Source organism: Martes martes, assembly GCF_963455335.1.
Source record: "Martes martes genome assembly, chromosome: 1".
Lineage (NCBI taxonomy): Eukaryota > Metazoa > Chordata > Mammalia > Carnivora > Mustelidae > Martes > Martes martes.
In genome coordinates this window covers 145,129,870-145,150,413 of record NC_137888.1, presented here as the reverse complement: position 1 = coordinate 145,150,413, position 20,544 = coordinate 145,129,870, and the positions used below count along the sequence as shown (strand labels likewise).

The window sequence follows — 20,544 nt, the reverse complement described above, 5'->3', positions numbered from 1 at the left end:
ATTAGTTGTGGAAGAAGCTAAAACAAAGTCTGACGAAGACTCTTCCTCAGTGCCTCCCAGTCTCAGAAATGTTAGAGCAGTAATGACTGTGATACACAGCTCTAAGGCTAGGAATCCTGAGTCTCTTTGACTCTTTGAGGGTTCCTTCAATTTCTTGTGGAGCCTGAAGAAATTACCACGAAGTGAAGATGACATCAGTGGTGTCATTAAAGGAGTGGGTTGGTTTCGTATCACATGGAAAAGGGGGAGAAAATGAATCTTTAGGGAATGTCTGCTGTGTGTCAAGCACTGTGCTAGACTCAGTTTACCCAGAAAGATGTTGGAATCCATTGGGTTCTTGGTTATTGATAAAACTCTAGCTCAGAGTTTCTCAATGGCTTTTTGAGCAAGGCAGAACATGTTTTAGGAGGACTGTACTCTGGCCTGTAAGGTATTAAGCATCCCCGTACCCCCTGCCACTGCTCAGTGTGAAATCATTGTAACTGTCAAATCTCCCCCATTGCTGGTTCAGATGCCCCCCGCCCCGCAACCCCAAGCAGGCTGTCCTGCCTCGGGCACTAGCAAGAGGCTCTCAATTACATTGAATGCTTTTCAGAGAGCAGATATGTGGATTCCATTTCTGGGCATGTGTCTCTGCTGTAATGATGTAGAAAATTTTGTAAGTCAGTTCTTACAGATGTAATATGTAATATTTTATGTAATTTTATGCAATTTACATGTAATAATTTATGCTTGCAACATAAGTATATAACAAGTAATTTATATGTAATATTTTATGCTTGCGAAATAGCAAGTATTCTATACTATATAATTGGAATATAGTTCTTTTTATTGATTAAAAACAAGTGTATCCCATATGCTTAATGGCTTGATTTTACTCACCTTTTCTCTTACGCATTGTGTATCATCCGTAATAATCAAGAACAATGTATTACATGTTTCTTCATTACGTTTTCTTCTTCCCTTTCAACACCTCATGTTTCTAAGACAAGATTTTATGGTAGGAATTTACAGAAATGTTGACTATGACAAATAGCTCAAAATCGACTTCTCTCCGTTAGTTCTATATATAGAACTGTCAAAGAACACATAAACATTTTGTCTTGTGTCAAGTTAAATTTAACCAGTTGGAGTAATTCTTGGTAAACCTAGACTAATAATGGAGGTATTATCCTTTACTAAATCTTCAGCCCTATTATGCTAATTGAATATAATGATGTCTGTAGACTTTGTGTCAAAAATCAGTTCCTTTTTACCTCAGAGAAGAGTGAGACTGGGGATTCATTTATTCATGTCACAGATATTTTGCTGTACTTGGGATAGATCAGTGAACAGCACAGATAACAATGACTAGTGCAAATGAACACAACAAGCAAATGACAAGTTAGGTTGGAAGGTGGTAAGTGCTATAGAGAAAAATTAGTAAGGAGGATGGGGGGGTGCCAAGGGTTGGGCTGGAGATACAGGTTTTTTTAAGGATTTATTTTTATGTAATCTCTACACCCAAGGTGGGGCTCAGACTTCCCCCTTCCCACCCTGAGATCCAAGGGTCCAACTGAGGCAGCCAGGTGTCCCTGGAAATACAGTTCTAAATAATGTGGCTCAGGAAGCTTTGCTGAGAAGATGACTTTTAAGCAAAGATCTGAAGGCAGAAGTGAATACTTAACTTAGCCCCTCTTGTGTCTCCTTGTATTTTTTTTTTAAAGATTTATTTATTTATTTATTTATTTATTTATTTATTTATTTATTTGACAGACAAAGATCACAAGTAGGCAGAGAGGCAGGCAGAGAGAGAGAGAGAGAGAGGAGGAGGAAGCAGGCTTCCTGCTGAGCAGAGAGCCTGATGCGGGGCTTGATCCCAGGACCCTGGGATCATGACCTGGGCCAAAGGCAGAGGCTTTAATCCACTGTGCCACCCAGGTGCCCCTATTTTTTTAAGAACCAGAGCACCAGGCATAACCTTTGTAATCTGCAAAAAATAATTTGCATGGCCAGAGGATTGGTGTGCACAGTGAGGTGACGAGCCCAAGCCACATTGGTGCAGTTGGCTTACCAGTGATTCAAAAACTGTATCTTTTTGAAGTAACGGCACCTATTTTGATACAAAGGATTACAATGGATGAGCTTTTTTTTTTTTTAAATAAAAGCCAATGACACGGAATGATAGAAAATAGCAGGTGTCTGTTTTCAAAGAGAAATAGAAAAATAAGGCTGAGCATGCAATGAGATTTGTGGCCCAATTCCAGGGTGTCCTTACGGAATTATTGCTTCTCCCCACCTGGTGACATCGTGAGCGTAACCAGGATCTTCTGGGGAAGATGGCAACAAAGCAGAGTTAGGGACTCACATTAAAGATGGCTTTTGGGTGGGGAGCTGAAAGAACAGTGGACCAGTCTAGAAACCAGATTTTGGCTGCAGCTTCTGATGCAGAGAAGCCCTGGGACCTCGGCGGGTCACTTTGCCTCCTCCCCTTTCCCGGAGCGACTGTTTATTTGCTAGGCATACACTTTATGTGCTTCATCTTTTTTGGAAAGTTGTGGGACACCAGGGAGATGAAACTCACAAGCTAACCTATCAAGTTCTTTTCTAGGTCTTGACTTCCTTTCTGCTTGATTTGTCCGTTCAAAGATGCAAGTAGACTGTGGCTTATCTGAGCTTGTGGATTGAGTCCAGGCCACAGAATATCGTTCTTTGGGGCCGTCAGAGTTTCAGTTGCAGGATAGGGCTGGCAGAAACCCTAGGGTTTCTGGGTTTTCGCTTCCTCCTGGCGTCTTACACGGTGTGAAAGTCACATCCGATTTAGCATTTTTGGGGTGGAATGATCTGTGGCTGGCTTCACTGTGATCTCACTCATGCAAATGCCAGCCCAAAATTTCACTTCTGCTTCTTGAGCTTCAAAAAGACTGCCGAGCAGATAGGCGTTGGAGTTGGAGGAAAAGTAGGGAATTGGTCTTGCTTTGAGGCCAAGCCACAGTTCATCCACTGTCTCCGATAATCTTTTGGAGTGAAAGAACCTTAATGACGTCCCACAAAGACTTCTACCTTTATTTTTTATTTTTTTTTAAAAGACTTTGTTTATTTGACAAGAGACAGTGAGAGAGGGAATACAAGCAGGGGGAGTGGGAGAAGGAGAAGCAGGCTTCCTGCCAAGCAGGGAGCCCGATATCGGCTCCATCCCAGGACCCTGAGATCATGACCTGAGTCAAAGGCAGATGCTTAATGATCGAGCCACCCAGGTGCCCCAAGACTTCTGCCTTTACCGTATTTATCATTGACTTGCCCTCTGAAGATCAGTAACATACATGAGGACGGCCCTAATGGGCTCTTTTAGCTCCAGGGCTCTGAAGTGCTCTTGGGATCAGAGCTGCAGCTGTGTGCCGTTGAAGAGATTTACTTAGATTTCACCCAGGCCCGGGTGGTCAAAGCGCTAACATGCACCGAGCACCCTCTGAGTAGACTGTCACGCCACCCGTAGTCTGGGGGTGATGCTTCCTCTCCCCTCTTACCTCTCTTGTCCAGCCCCCTGGGTGTCAAGAGCTGCTCCCCAGCCTCCTGAAAGGAGGACTGTCCTCTCTCACCTCCTTGCCGTCTTCCCATTTTGTAGATGATGAACCAGGTGGAAGGACAGCAGAAGAACCTCGTGCACGCCATCGAGTCTCTGCCGGGCTCTGGCCCCCTCACTGCCTTGGACCAGGATCTGCTGCTCCTGAAAGCTACCTCCGCCGCCACCCTCAGCTGCCTCGGGGAGTGCCTCCACTTGCTCCAGCAGAGCGTGCAGCAGGTGGGCCAGCCCAGCCACAAGCCGGGGGCCTCAGGTAAGACCTCGGGGCGGGCATGTGTGCCCATGAGCATCTGGGCTGCGTGTCTGTGTGTGTCTCCCCCGTGGCCTTCCTCCTTCAAATCCACTATATCCACCTTCTACCTGTCTGACCATTTATTCCATCTGCTTCTTCATTGGTCCCTCCCTCCTTCTTGACCCAGTTTGGGATCTCTTCTGCTTTGGCCAATTAGAACTACAACATCCCACGAAAGATTTAACTAACGTGTTTACAGGAATACTTTGGAACTGCTTTCAGGCTGGCTGGCATCCTGTTCTGTATCTGATTCCATTTGTGACTTGGCACTCTGTGCTGTGTTTCTGAGATATGTTGCTATACCATCCATTTTGCTAACTGTACCTTGATGGTTGTCTGCCATGATGCACCCTACACGCTGAGGAAGGACAGCCATATTGTTTTCTGTGCCCAACCCTGCCCACAATTGCTCAGGGAGCAGGCTCCTGTATGCCTCCTCCTGGACCTGTGTGAGCCTTCCTCTCCAATACCTACCAGAAGCATTTCTAACTCTTTGTCAAGAAGCTAGAGATAATAATACACTTCCTCAAGAGGCCTCAATCCTTTTGGAGGAGGACTTAATCGGTAAGTAGATACAAAGATACTAGGGAAGATTAAATTCAGGGATGAAGATGAATGTCGTAGCTCAAGGTTGGTCACGTTGAATGTCATTACAAAGTATTGGAATGAAGAGACCAACAGAAGCCTCCTTGAGTTTTGTTGCCCGGTGTTCATGTAATCAGGAAATGAGACAACTTAGATGATGAAAGAAAAGCTGGCTTATGAGTGGCAGTCTGTATTTCATGCTTTTCTCAAGTCCTCTTTGCCCTTTTGTTGTGTTGAGGTTAAGAGAGATGTTGGTTTTCCAGAGAAGCGTCTTCTTGTCCTACCTACTGTCATTTACTGAGCTCCAGTTCTGCCAGAGTATGGCCTTTGCTGCCCCTTTTCTGAAGTCTTTACAGACTAGATAATATTATGCCCATCATTTGGATGAGATGCTAGGGGGCTTGATTTCATGACTCCGAGATCATGACCTGAGCTGAAACCAAGAGTCAGAAGCTCAACCAACTGAGCCACCTAGATGCCCTTAAGTATATTATGATATTATTATTATTTTTAAAGATTTTATTTACTTATCTGACAGAAATCACAAGTAGCCAGAGAGGCAGGCAGAGACAAAGAGAGGGGGAAGCAGGCTCCCTGCCGAGCAGAGAGCCTGATGTGGGGCTCGATCCCAGGACCCTGGGATCATGACCTGAGCCGAAGGCAGAGGCTTTAACCCACTGAGCCACCCAGGTGCCCCAAGTATATCATGATATTATTAACTGTATTCCCTGTGCTATACTTTTCATCCCTATGACTTATTTTATAACTGAAAGTTGATACCTCTTAATCCCCTTCACCTACTTCACCCACTCCCCAACCCCATCCCCTCCTTTAGCCATTTTTATCAAGGAACTTGGCTGAGGGTTGGAGGATGGGAGAGCATGAAGCGTCATGAAGGTTCTTTTGTTTTGTCTTCTTTTAACTTTTAACCCTCTTAAAAATTTAATATAACAGCCCCTTAAGTTTTAAAACATTGTGTTGGTTCTTTTCAATCTATGGCACACATTGGGGGAAGCATTCAATTACTTCCTGCATCCAAAACGTCATACTTGGCTGCAGTTAAAATGGAATTCCAGAATCTCCAGCTAGCAGAAGAAGAAAATGTGGCAACTGGGGGAGTGTCACCACAAGATACCTTTCTGTAGAATCTCGGGGTTCTTGAACTCGATAGTAGTTACAACAGCCTGATTCCCATGGATAAAAACCTAATGTTTATATCTAAGGAGTGCCAGCCTGGGTTGATGGGAATCAAGATCTCATTAAAGCGCCACTGTATCAGGCTTTCCTTTAAATATTCGATGGGCAGGAAGACACAAGATTGCCCGCAGCGCACTGAGTATCCACATGCATTGTTCTTGATTCCGGCCTCTTTGCTTTCTGACCCTCACACTCTTGTATTTCTTCTGTCCCTTTTCTGAATCGAAAATTAATTTGTGGGCTTGTAGCATTTCATCTTCTGTAGCATTTCACCGTATCTTCCGGGAAACGTGTTGGCTTTGGAGCCTTTATCTGTAAATGTTGCTCCTTAACGCTCATTTCATCTCAAGCTCTCGAGCGACTGAACTGAAATCCAAAATTGCTGCAGCATTCCTCTGCCTACCACTTAACGCATTTTGGGCTCCTAGACCCATCTCTGATCTTATCTCTAAGATATAGTGGCCTGAAATGTTTCCTTTAATTTCCGTTTATGGAGATGTTTGTATTTTAGATTAATCAAATAACTTGCCCTTTTGGCCGGGGCTCCTTTAGTTTTGGTCTTGGAGACTAGTAAATCTACTTGAATAGCTTGGTGGAGGCAAATGATTGATGGGGGTGGGTAAGTAGGCATCCGTCTCCCCAGTCTAGGTGTGTCACTCTGACTCTACTTGGAAAGGTGGGCAGGACTTCACTCACATTTGGAAAAAGCCAAGCTACTTGGGGGTCTGGGCTTTGCGTGGGTTGCCAGTGTGGGCGAGAAACTGGACCTTTGGACTGGTTTGGGGTGTAGAGTCCTCTGTTGGCATTGCTTCTGGTTAATTCCTTGCTTGCAGGTTTTGATCCAGGGAGCGTGGTTCAGGACTCAGAGCAGACACTTGTTTTTTTTTTTTTTTAAAGATTTTATTTATTTATTTGACAGAGATCACAAGTAGGCAGAGAGGCAGGCAGAGAGAGAGAGAGGAGGAAGCAGGCTCCCCGCTGAGCAGAGAGCCCGATGCGGGGCTCGATCCCCAGACCTGAGATCATGACCTGAGCTGAAGGCAGAGGCTTTAACCCACTGAGCCACCCAGGTGCCCCCAGAGCAGACACTTGTAACCAGACAAATACATTCTAGAGCCAGGTAAGAGCTGGATGCTGACAGCATGGTCGATGCAAGGCATGCTGGGAAAAAAAAGCTGGAGTCAGAGCTGCCAGAGCAAGTGACAGCAGAGCCTTGGGAATTTGCAGCAGGTGACCCACGTGTCCTTGGACATAAATCAGGACGAGTGATCAAGAGAGGTGTCACTGAAGAGAGGAGAACCAGAGCAGAGTTCAACATCCTTTTCTTAACTTGTCCTTCCAATAACTTTTTCATTCTCTTACAAGTTTTGTGGGGCTTGTCAGTTAGAAGCCAGTTGCTTTGACCTTTCCATTTGGCGGTTTGGCAAAAAAGGTAAATAGGTGAGCCTCTCATTAGGCCTTTGTGGCCTCTCTGGCTGGGGGGCCGTCTTCCTTCTGCTACGCTTCTCTTTTTTCCAGAGACGTCTTCAGACTGCCGGTGTTCCTCTCTTTTCCACTTTGTTATCTCCGTCTTTACACCTTCTTTCTGGACACCTTCCGCTTCTGGTGAGAATGTGCCTCACAGAAGTTCCCTTCCCTCATTTTGTGGTTAAAAGCCAAGATGAAGACGTGATGATTCCGCCAGTAAATAACCTATTGGAGAAAAAAGAAAAACTAGTGTTGTAGACGGTTCCAGGTGGGTGGATTTTGTCGTCGTTGTTGTTAGAACTATCCAGACGGAGATTTTGAGTGGCACATTCTCCCTGAAGAAAGCAGTTAGATATTAACATCGTAGCTTTCCATTGTCAATGTGCCCTCTGCTGTCTTCAGGTTTGTAAATATCCATCTTACTCTGTTTTGGAAAACGTAGGTTTACTGAGCATAGGAAGCATGAAGTCACTGTGTTGCAGGATGAGGGACAGGTGCTGTCACCTCTGTCACTGGCTAAGAGGCATCTTAGCCCCAGCCTGGGGACTGCAGCTCTCAACACTCCAAGCGAGGCTCATGGCCGAGGACATATGAAAATAGCTCCACAGTCCGGCCTTAATGCCCACAGTTAAGTCTCCTGTTGCTTTCTTTCTGCTTCTAGTTGGTTCCGGGGAACTAAACCACTTGCACTTGTTTCCTTCCTCCCTGTGTTGTCCTGTTGATGCTGGTGTGTCATGTGAGGACTTACAGGTGTGTGTAAAATGCCTCTCGTAAGGACTGGATTTGCCGTTTGGTGGACCAGCCTCCGCCTTTCTGTTCTCTTCTGTTCTGTCATCTTCCATGGTCTCCCTGCTCATGAGCGTTAGAGTGTTTCCAGAGGGAAACACAGCAGGTGGATCTCTGGCTACTTGAGTTGACAGTTCATAGCTGTTCCCAGTTGTCCTTGCCTTTGGACGTCCCAGTCTGTCTTTGACCATCTTCCTACTGGAGTCACTTTCTGTAGGTGGAGCACGTTTCCTCAACTGTCAGACGCCACCGGCAATAAAACACGCCATCGTCCTGATGCTGCTGAGAAAGAACAGCTGCCACTGAAATCAGACTGTAGGACAAACTTGTTTAGGAGTGTTTGTGAAATGGGTGTGTCTTCCAATTAGGGATGTATGGTCTAGACTTGCGTTCGTTTTAGGACGCCATCTTGAGCGCCTGTCTTTCAATGGGGTAATGCAGTCCATTTATTTATTTCTTTAAACTGCTGTTTGTTTCCCTGGCAGGGTCCTTGATGCCTTTTGTTTTCCTGCTTCCATGTGGCGTTTCTTGTTTTCTCTTTATTTTGCTGCATAGGTTGTACTTCCTTGGCTCATCTTTAGTGTTTTGGGAACAATATGCATATAAATTCTAGTAGCAGTTATGTTTTTTTAAAATTTTTTTTTAAGTTTCAGTTTTAATTAATTTATTTATTTGGGAGCAAGAGACAGACACACAGATAACAACAGAGATAGTGAGAGAGAGCACAAGCGGGGAGGAAAGAAGAATCAGGCTCCCCACTGAGCAGGGAGCCTGATATGGGACTGCATCCCAGGACCCTGAGATCATGACCTGAGCCAAAGGCAGATGCTTAGCCAATGGAGCCACCTAGCTGACCCTGTTTTTTTTAAGGATCTTTCTTATTTATTTATTTTGGAGAGAAAGTGCACGCGAGCTGGGGAATGAGGAGAGGAAGAGAGACAGGTAGACTCTGTGCTCAGCACAGAGCCCGACTTGGGGCTTGATCCCATGACCCTAACGTCATGACCCAAGACAAAACCAAGAGTCAGATGCATAACTGACTGAGCCACCTGGACACCCCAACATTATGTTTTTCGTAAGCATTCTTTAACCTGTATTTTCATTTTTTTCTTTGCTTGTTTTGTTTCTTAAATTGTTTCTTAAATTCTTAAATTCTACATGTGAATGAAATCATACATATTTGTCTTTCTCTGACTGACTTATTTTGCTTAGCATAATACTGTCTAGCTCCGTCCATGTTGTTGCAAATGTTAAGATTTCGTTCTTTTGGGGTGCCTGGGTGGCTCAGTAGGTTGGGCTGCTGCCTTCGGCTCAGGTCATGATCTCAGGGTCCTGGGATCGAGTCCCGCATTGGGATCTCTGCTCAGGGGGTAGTCTGCTTCTCTCTCTCTCTCTGTCTGCCTCTCTGCCTACTTGTGATTTCTGTCTGTCAAATAAATAAATAAAATCTTAAAAAAAAAAAAGATTTCGTTCTTTTATGGCCGAGTAATATTCCTGTGTGTGTGTGTATTGTCTTTATCCATTCATCTATGGATGGGCACTTGGGCTACTTCCATAATTTGGCTATTGTAAATAATGCTGCAGTAAACATAGGCCTAACCTATATTTTTCTAATCATCAAAGTCAAGAATGACCCTTCTTTTTTACTGTCTGCTTTAGTGATGAAAACTCAGCATGCTTTAATTTCCTGTTTCTCTGATATGCTTCCCAATTTTGGGTAATGTAATATGGGGGCTATTGTTAATATGTTAACACTAATTTAATACTTTATTTGATAATGATTGAATCTCTTTAAAATAATTTTAATTTAATATTCAGTCATGTAACTATGTTAATTTTTATTTTATTTTATTTTTTTTTAAGATTTTTATTTATTTACTTGACAGAGATCACAAGTAGGCAGAGAGGCAGGCAGAGGGAGAGAGAGGAGGAAGCAGGCTCCCCGCTGAGCAGAGAGCCCGATGCGGGGCTCGATCCCCAGACCTGAGATCATGACCTGAGCTGAAGGCAGAGGCTTTAACCCACTGAGCCACCCAGGTGCCCTTGTAACTATGTTTAGAAAAATTATTTCAGTTCACTCCAGGCCTGGGATTGGGGTGAGGTCTGTGAGACACGCACCTTGAGCATAAATTTAAGGAGTGCCAAATAATTAAGATGAATGATGCTTTAATGACATGTCTTTAAACTAAAATTAATGCAGAAATAATCCAGGATGAACAAAATATAAAATTTTAAATTAAGACAGGATTCAACACAGAGAGTCAAGGAAAACTAAGTCTTGTAAGACTTTTTTCCCATTAATTCTGGTTTTAAAAATATTGTGTGAAAATGCAATTTATCTTGATTACTGAGTGTCTTGTTGGTGCCACTTTAAAATTTATACCTGAGGGGAATGTCCTTCTTACTTCCCCCAGCTCGACTCAGTTCTGTGTTTAATGGGGTTCAGTCCTTTAATACACAGCTTTTCCAGGCTTGAGTTCCTGATTCTGCTTCTTTTCTTCATATGTCAGTACACATCTTCAAGTAGTTTTTCTCCCCGCAGAAGGCAGAAACTTTTCTGAGTCTCTTCGGTGCTCTGGGAAAACATACAGTGTGTAGAGTTTAAGAATCTGGGCTCTGGGGGCACCTGGGTGGCTCAGTGGGTTAAAGCCTCTGCCTTCAGCTCAGGTCATGATCTCAGGGTCCTGGGATCGAGCCCCGCATCGGGCTCTCTGCTCAGCAGGGAGCCTGCTTCCCTTCCTCTCTCTCTGCCTGCCTCTCTGTGATCTCTGTGATCTCTGTCTGTCAAATAAATAAATAAAATCTTTAATAAAAAAAAAAAAAGAATCTGGGCTCTAGAACCAGGCTATTTTGGTTTTAATCTCAATTCTCCCACCTATTGGCTCTTTGTGCCTCTCTTTCTTTATCTGACAAATGGGAACAATAGTAAGACCTTCCTCATGGGTCATTTTTCAGGTTAGATGAGTTACTGTATGTTAGTTGCATACATTAGTCCTTGCTATCTGGCAAGAGCTTCTTTGCAGAGGAAAGATCATTTGGCTACAGACAACCTTATCTCTTGGCCCCTCACCCCACCTCCAAATCTGTAGACTTTAATTTGCATTCGTCTCTCCACCTACTCACCTTTTGACATGTAGTGTTGTAGCAAAAATTGAAAACTAGTTTGTTTTCCTCTAAGGCAAGTCTAATTTTCTACCTTAAATGATTGGAAAAATATCCTCTTGATTTTTGTTACTTAAAAACATTGCCAAACTTCATGAGCTAGGCATTCATTATACTCTACTTTCATATGAGTTTGAAATTTCAGCAATGAAAAGCCAAGGGGAAAAAAAAAAGATTGCCAAGCTGTGTCTACATGTGTCTTTCTCCGTTGTCTTTTCTGAAAAGTGGTAGACTGTACCAGCGGCATCCAAGCTCTCTTTTGTGGTCAGGCTGTTTCTTCTGTCATTGTTTATTGTTTCTGATTTATTGACCTGATCTCTGTCCATCAGGGTCTCTTGGATCTCTGTTGTGCATTCTGCTTAAGATTCTCTCTCTCCCTCTCACTCTGCCCCTCCTTGGCTCAGAGCTGGGAAGGGGCAAAGGAAGAGGGAGAAGAAATCTTAAGCAGGCTCCACGTGGTGGCCAACAAGGGGCTCAACTTCATGGCCCTGAGATCATGACCTGAGCCAAAGGCCTTGCATTAGAAGTTTCAGAGATGGATTCCTCCTCTAAGCTTCTGAGGATTCCATTTCTTTTCTCAGACTCTATACAATCTATCTCATTTACTCTGTTTTTAAATTTCGTTTCATTTTCCTTATTTATTTGAGAGAGAGATAGCAAGAGAGAGAGCAAAAGCAGGGGGGAGAGAGAAAAGCAGACTCCCCACTGAGCAGGGAGCCCCACATGGGGATCTATCGTAGGACCCTGGGATCATGCCCTGAGCCAAAGGCAGATGCTTAACCAACTGAGCCACCCAGGCGCCCCTATTTCATTTACTCTGTTAGAATTTTCCTTCTTCATCCTCAAATGAGGGAGGCCTATCCAGACTTGGAAACTAAGGGACCATTTATTTGTTAGAGCACCTGGATTGGTCTAGGATAGGCTTCTCTCTGGTCCTCACTCGCTGGTTCTTTGATATGCTGAATCCATAGAGTATATAGAAAACTACATTCCCCAGCATGCACTGGTACCTTCTCTCTTCCTGTCCTGGTTTGTGTCTATTTCTGAATGCAGTGTGTGCTGCGGGTCTCTACTTCCTACCCCATTGTCTCCTGGATTATCATCTCTGAATGATGGTGGTATGGAGGGTGGGAGGGACAGAGTTGAGGTGTGGAAGTAATGGAGGGAATATTGTCCCCATGATTTAGGCAAGCAAATCTTTTCCTTAGTGCTATTTAAGCTTTCCTAATTACTCTAGAAGAAATTTACTACTTGCATGCATGCGTGTGTGTATATATATATATATATATATATATATATATATATATATTTTTTTTTTTTTTTTTTTTTTTAAGAAAAAGTAGTCCTCCTATATTGGTGAGACAGATGTTCAGTATTTAAGATCTGAATCCAACTTGCAGTTGGTGAGGAGTTGGTCAGCAGGACAGATGTACCTTTCTCATGGCAGATTCTGGTGTCTTGAACCTTGGGTTGGTATTCTTAGTCTAGCCCCATCTGCCTTATTATTTATGAGGATTCTTCCCATTTTAGTATTTGATTTTAGTATTATGAGTTTTCACCTTTTTAAAAATGACATCAAGAACTGATAATATAGACGCCATTTAAAAATGTGATAAAACATACACATTCAGAAATTTACCACTTTAACCATTTATAAGTATACAGCTCAGTAGAATGTTGAGTACATTCACATTGTTGTGTAACCAACCTCTAGAACACTATCTTGTGAAACACAAGTGTTAAACACTAAGTCCCCATCTCCCCACCCCCAGTCCCTAGCATCCACCATCCATTCTACTTTCTTTCTTTTTGCCATCTCTTATTTCTTAATTTTTAGGAAGCTGTGAAATGCACATTCCTTTTGAAATCTTTTTTTTTTTTTTTTTGTCAGAGGGAGAGAGAGAGAGAGAGAGTGCACAAACAGAGGGCAAAGCAGGCAGAGGGAGAAGCAGGCTCCCTGCTGAGCAGGGAGCCCAATATGGGGCTGGATCCCAGGACCCTGGGATCATGACCTGAGCTGAAGGCAGACGCGTAACTATTGAGCCACTCAGGTGTCCCTGTCTATGAAAATCTTAATAGTCGGGGCACCTGGGTGGCTCATTCGTTAAGTGACTGCCTTCAGCTGGGGTCATGATCCCAGGGTCCTGAGATCGAGCCCCGTATTAGGCTCCATGCTCAGTGGGGAGCCTGCTTCTCTCTCTCCCACTCCCCCGCTTGTGTTCCTTCTCTCACTGTGTCTCTCTCTATCAAAGAAATAAAATCTTTAAAAAAAAAATCTTAATATTCATTCATTTTGGCACATAATTATCGAGTGCATACTCTTTGCCAGACCGCATTCTAGGTTCTGGAGACCCAGACATGAGCAAGGGCAATACTGTCTCTGCTTTTGGGAGCTGACGTTTTAGGGAGGAGGGAAACACAGTAGCCCAACAAATGATCAGGGTGAGTTCAGATCGCTCTGAGTGCTGTGAAGACGGTAAACCGACTGATGGGACGGGGTGGGGTGCCTTTGGAGCAATGCTTTGGCTGGGAAGCTCCTAGGGGGCTTCTCTGAGCAAGTGATATTTGAGTGAAACCTGGATTTATGGAGGAGGCCTTGGCCCCATGTAGAAGGGCTGGGGGGGATGGCGTTCAGAGCAGATGGAAGGGTGCGGCCCAAAGGCTCTTGACCTGAATGAACTTGGCTCACTGGGAGAATGGAAAAACTACCAGCATGACTTGAGTGCAGTGAGCAATGAGGAGAAAATGAAATGAGACTGGACGGTCTTGCAAGCCAGGCAGCTGGACCGAGTTCCAGTTGCCATGAGAAGCCACTTGAGGCTTTTAAGCCACAGCTGTGTGATCTAACACTTGACGTTTCTTAAAAAAAATTTCTGCCTAAAAATATGCTTGTGTTGGAGAGGAGCACACACACTCAGAACGCATGCAGCCATCTCAGCTGGCTCTGTTACTTTGTTTCCATCAACCAGAGTCTCACAAGGTATTCAATGTCTGGGATACCTGTAGATTTTTCTTGGAGTAACTCTAACGAAAAGGTTAATGGATAGGATTACTTTCTTGATGGAACATCAGAGACCCTACTGGTCAAGTTCTAGTTCATGTAAAGCAGCATTCACTTTCAGTCTACCTTTTCTCCATCCCTGATCCTTACTCTTAGACAGAGAACACAGTCTTCAGGGGGAGGGTCAGCTGAGTTTGAGACCTATCCTTACTCCAGTGGTGGAATTGGGAAAGGAATCCCCTGTGTTTACTCCTGTCCCCGCTAATAAGCATAACATCTGACTCCAAAATAAATAAACAGTATTACAGTTAACGAAGTCTTTGTCTCCCCCGCCCCCCACCCAAGGGTTGAGGGAGAATCAGAAAAATGCTTTTGGTTTATCAGACTGGTGTTTATAAATGTGTTTCTTGCTAGAATGGAATGAACACGTGTCCTTCGTTATGGGGCTTCCTGACTTCTGCCCCAGCAGTCACGGAGGGGGGCCACATGACACCGGCCACTTGTCAGAGCTATGGTCATGCGATTGGCAATTAAACCACAATCCGAGCAGCCTCTTTCTGATAAAGTTTGACTTGTTGTTTATTCTAATGTTTTAATGATAAATATCTTTATGTAAATATTTTTTTCTTAAAAAATTAAGAAAAACACTTAAAATCTGGCTTTGGTGAATATGACCACCCCCCGCCCCCCAACGGATGGGGAAAGAAACAGCCTATGGTGATTCTGGTCCCTGCCGTCATATAGGGACTAATTTATAAACAGATCTGTATCCACACTTGGTACCTCGTTCAGAACAAGCCCACTTAAATTTACCAACGTCCACTCCAAACTGGGCCCATTTCAAGTCTGTCTCCTTATATAGTGGATTACAGATATTTTTTGAGCTGTAAATGTTTAAATTGGAAAATACTTGGCATCATTCTAGGTCTTTATTGCAGAAAACATCCTGGGATGGCACGGGCCCAAGTCACATTCCACAGAGCAGCTGAAAAATGGGACACTTGGCTCTTTACCATCAGCCAGTGCCAACATAACCTGGGCGATTTTACCAAACTCCGCTGAAGATGAGCAAAGCTTGCCGCCGGAGCCCGAGGTAAGCGAGCCGTTAGTTCTCTCTTAGCACTCCTGTGGCTTGTGTTCTCACTTGTTCGGAAACGTAGTAATTATATTTGTAACTTGCTCATCTCTTTGTTTGAAGAGGAGACAAATTATAAAATGGGAGCCTTGCCTGGAGAGACAAAATCGGCTCTGGGCACGCCTGGCACTTCTGTTCTCGTGTCTGGCAGCTGCCGCGGCTGAAATGTGATCTTACCAATGAGGAAATCTCCTATTTTCATCGAAATGGGAGTCGTTTTAACTTCAAGTGGGAGAAATTCAAATGCGCCCATTAAAATGATGCCTGTTGATATGCTGGGAGCAGTTACAATATATTGTCGCTCCCCTGAATAGTGGCTTCTTGGTGTGATTCGTGCTAATATCAGCTCCTGCCTCACGTGCTCGACCCCTGCATGTTCCAGAGCCAGACCAATGCCCCCCCCCCCACCCCGGGGCCATGGCTGAGACTCCTGGGCCTCCCCTCCAGCTGCAGGGGACCCGTGCCCTGCCAGGTGGGGGTGGGGACAGCCCCTGCAGAGCTTCCTGACCGGCCTGGCTTCCGCAGGCTCCCTGGACTGCCCTCTGCCCACACGCCTCTCCCCACTAACCGTGCCTCCCAAGTGGCTGCTGGAAGGAAGCCAGATGCAGCGTGTTCCTTTGTGTCTTGAGGGAATTTCTGTATTTTCTTTTTATTTTGATGCGCACGTTCTGTCTCTGTGACCTTGTGAGCTAGGCGGAGCCGTACCGGATCCACGTGTTAGAGGTTGTTCTTAATTCTAGCTGAACACCCTTAGCCTGAAACATGTAGGGTGCTCATAAAATCTCCCGGGGAAGGTTGAGAGCCCCAAGGCAGCTGCCTGGGTCCAGCGGTTATCTTGGTTATCAACTGAAAATTTTTTCCGGGCTTCCCATGATTACATTCTGGGACAGGGACTTTGGTAGCTTGGCTCTTACGGAGGTAGGATCAGCCTGACTACAGGCATTCCATTCGCATCTATAAGGTGTCTTCGCGGGGTATGAAACGAGTAGGGGATGTGAGATTCTCCGAGGCACTTCCCTTTACCTGTACCAGGAGTTTCAGGTTGAAAACACTTGAACCTGATGTGTAGATGAACTGGCAGGTGAGTTGGCGATGGAGTAAATGGTAGGAGCTCTGTCGCCCTATTGTTCTTCAGAGAGTCTTGGGTGGGGTGGCATTTGACGGTGGGTGCTTAGCCGCTCAAGAGTTGAAACCTACAATAATATCCTCCATTCCCTTGGCAGAGAACCTTTGGGGGTTCACATCATAATAAATACATTTAAAATCTAGCTCTAGGGAAGAATTAAGAGTAGGGAAGTATGTCATTAGATCTTCAGTAACAATTTTATAGGATCTCATTCCCGGCAGCATTCTTGGGCAAAACCCAACAGAAGCTGTAACCTAAGAAGCTTAATTATTAGGGCTGGTGCTGTTCCCATTCTGTGAATCCTTCTTCATGTTTCTTCTGCTTTTCCCTGAGAGCGTCTCCTGTTACGCTAAAGCTCGAGAGGCCAGGCCTGTCCTTTTTACTTAAAATTGTTGCCCCCTTTCCCTTAGCGGTCACTGGCCTTGGCAGAAGAGTGTATAATTGTCCACAAGAAATAACTAGCTCCCAAGTTCAACTTTTTAATAGTACTTCAAAGGAGAAGAACTAGGAAGAACTTTCTTCCCCTTAAGTTGGGAACAGCATTAGGTAGCAGCATAAGTTGTCGTATTACCTTTACCCCAGTCAGAATGGTTTAAGGCGTTCTTGGGTGAGTCTTCATAGCAGTGAGGACTTCATGGGGGCATGGTGGTGTTTTGATGGTTTTCGGAGAAAGGAAAGTACGAGACTCCTTTTCATTTTCTTTCCAGCAATGGCTCTGGTAGATGCTTCTCACAACCCCAACAGCGAGTGTTGGTTGGATACTATTTTTACTTCAGGTCATTGTGCTTTGTCACTTTTTGTTTTTGTTTTAAGAACTGAAGAAGCTAGCAATATTGACCCAGTCCTTTTCCTGTCAGAAAAAAAAGGAAAATGTTGCCATTGCCTCCTTTTTGCAGAATTTGGAGAAATAGCCCAAGAAGGAAGTGAAATTCCCAGAGGCTAAAAATTCCTTATGAATATTTCCTTAACCCTTCGATATAGAGAATAGAGTCACTATGTGAGTGATTGCCAGTGAAACTCAGGATCATAGTTACTGTGGCACTTTCACTGAGCAAACTATTTTCTTTTGGTTTGTTGCTCATGTTAAATCTTTAGAAACAATAATTAGGGTATAAATCGTATACCTCCCTCTGATAGGTGTGTGCTTTTTTAATACCACCAAGCGATTTGACTCAATCCAGTTCTCACTGGACACAGACTGGGCATCCTGCTGTTCAGTTCAGCTTTGACATTGTCTACTTGGGGAGTTTCAGATCCCAGAGGCTGAGGGCTCAGCCCCATAAGACTCTCCTGCCCCCGCTCCCGCCCCACACACTTTCAACCCATCACAAGTTCAAGTCATGTGTACTTCTGAGCAACGGGCTATAGATCAGTGGTTCTCGTGACCCCCTCCTTGGGTTTGAATAATTTGCTCTAGTGGCTCGCAGAACTCAGAGAAACACTTCCCAGTTTATTATAAGAGGTTATAATTCAGGAACAGATGGAAGAGATGCTTGAGGAAGGCGCATGAGCTGCCATGCCCTCCCCAGCACCCCTCTTGCAGCACCTCTCCATGTTCACCAAGCCGGCAGCTCTCTGAACCCTATTGTTTTGGAGTTTTCTGGAAACTTCATTCCAGAGGCAAGATTAAATCAAATCTTTGGTGACTGAACTCTATCTCCAGCCCCTCCCCCACCTCCTGGAAGTCAGGGGGTGGCACTGAAAGTTGTACCCCTCTCTAGTCACAGTGTTAGTTCCACTGGAAATGGTCCCCATACTTAGGTTACCTAGGGGCTTCTAAAGGTCACTCATTAATATAACAAAAGACACCTTCATCCTCTCTCATCCCTTCACGAATTCCTAGAGTTTTAGGAGCACTGTGCCAGGAATGGGGACAAAACCAAATACGTATTTCTTGTTATAAATCACAGTGTGAGACTCCCTACCCTAGTGCTGGCTTTACTGTAAAACAGCTTACAGATACCTGGAAAATTAATGCATTTTCAAGCTTCATCTGTTTAATTCCCAGCAGAATAAAACTCAAAGACCAATGTGTATTTAATACATGAGTTAGAGCAGAACTGTGGTTGGCTCTATTATCAAATGCAGTGATCTTAAAATTTTTATTCTGCTGGGGCTAGAACTAACTATATGTGAAAATGAAATATTCTTCCATAATGAAATGAGTTAGGATCTTGGTTTTACCCATTAGCAGAACAATTTTTCAAGTCTCTTAGCACCGTTTGAAATTTAAATTTAGACAGAGAAAGGTTTGTGTTATGCTGTCTTCAGGGAAGAATGCCTTGTGCCAGGACAGGGAGAACCGTGATGGGGAGATACTGGGATTGGCTCTCTTGACCTTCATTTCCACTCTCCCGATGGGAAACCCAACAACATGTCCCAGAATTTCTTACAGCTGTGTTTCTGAATTCATGATAGGTCCCATAAATGCATCTGTGTGAGATTTGGAAGGCTGAGATGGAGACCAAGTTTCCTCTGCTGGTGCTACTGGTGGGCAAGGTCATGGGGATGTGGGTGTTTGAGGCACTTGCGGGGGCCACATGCATTGTCCTGGGGCCTAAGGCTCACCTGCACGGACATGACATGCTGTTGGGCAGGCAGCAGCGGCCAGTTCCTGGCACTGGGACCATGACTTCCTACTGTGCTGTGTCCTTGAAATAAGGAGTTGAAGGGGTCTTTGCTCCTCCATACCTTTCAGAGATTCTGTAAGCACCTAATTCCCATACCCAGTCCCTTTCTCATTGAAATACCTGGTGTGGTTTCTATTTCCTGCTGTGGATCAAGAGTGAGTGTGCCATTAGAATCAGAAGGTGGAGGGCAACATGGAGACGATCATGAACGTGACCATGTATACCTACCATTCTAGAGGGACAGAACCTTAATATTTCTAAAAGTAAGTTTTATTGAGGATAATTCAAAAATAATCAAAGTCCTCCTTTTAAAATGCAATTTTATCACTTTTAAGTACATTAAAATATGGAATAATTCTGTCACTTTCCAAAATTCCCTTGTGTTCCTTTATAGTTAAGCCCTTGGCAGTCCTCCTCTGTTTTCTGTCCATACAGCTTTGCCTTTTCTGGAGTGCTGTGTAAATGAAATCATACAGTATGTAGCCTTTTTAGTAGGGCTTCTTTTTGTTCTGTGGCATGCTTTTGCCATTCATCCATGTTGTTCTATTGGTCAGTGGTCCATGCCTTCTTATTGCTGAATAGTAGCCATTGGATTCAGAGTTTATATATATATATATAAACATATACATATATATATATTTATATATATATAAATAAATATATATATTTATTTATATATATATTTATATATTTATGTATATGTTTATATATATAAACATATACATATATATAAATATATATATATTTATTTATTTATTTTATTATTTTAGATTTTGTTTATTTGACAGACAGAGATCACAAGTAGACAGAGAGGCAGGCAGAGAGAGGAGGAAGCAGGCTCCCGGCTGAGCAGAGAGCCCCATGCAGGGCTCGATCCCAGGACCCTGGGATCACGACCTGAGCCAAAGGCAGAGGCTTGAACCCACTGAGCCACCCAGGTGCCCCGGATTCAGAGTTTTTTATCCATTCACCAGTTGAAGAGCATTTGGTAAACTTAACTTATTCATTTAAAATAATGTTGTATTAATCATATACGACAAATATTTGGTGCTCAGATACCTACCCCTGTTCTGGAGGGAGAAGATGGAGGGTCAGTTCTATTTTTCTCTCTATTGGAAACCCTGAACTAGAGGGTTTTAAAGCTTGTGCCTCAAGAGTGTGCTGTCAGTGGGGCCCCGAGGGGGCCTCAGTTAAACATCTGACTCTTGGTTTCCGCTCAGGTCATGATCTTATGGGTCGTGATAGCTGAGCCCAGCATCTGGCTCCACGCTCAGGGGGGAGTCTGCTTGAAGATTCTCTCCCTCTGCTCCCCACCTCTCCCCCAGTCTAAAAGAAATAAATCTTAACAACAACAACACACTGTCAGTTCCTGGGTTGATTGTTCCTTTATAAACATTGCCTGGTTAATTGTCTGAACTACAGTGGCAACTAAGCTATCAAGAGACCACATACCCTATACACCGCCCCCCCACAATCTAGCAAGATCAGAGAGACGTCTCATAATGCCCCTAAGTACTGACCACTAGCATTTAGCCAAATGAGCTTCAGTTAGAAAATTGCAAAATTGGATTTTTAAGTAAGCATGTCATAATCTCTCCCTC

At 44.0% G+C, this 20,544-nt stretch overlaps 1 protein-coding gene across 1 annotated transcript in view; it reads left to right on the top strand.

Moving 5' to 3' along the window:
• The window catches only part of OSBPL10 (oxysterol binding protein like 10), a 197,791-nt gene that overhangs the window by 116,330 nt on the left and 60,917 nt on the right, over positions 1 to 20,544 (top strand). Inside the window, exons 4-5 of the mRNA XM_080828905.1 lie at positions 3,605 to 3,815; positions 14,991 to 15,145. Coding sequence (XP_080685031.1) covers positions 3,605 to 3,815; positions 14,991 to 15,145 — 366 coding nt within the window. The remainder of the gene's footprint in view (positions 1 to 3,604; positions 3,816 to 14,990; positions 15,146 to 20,544) is intronic.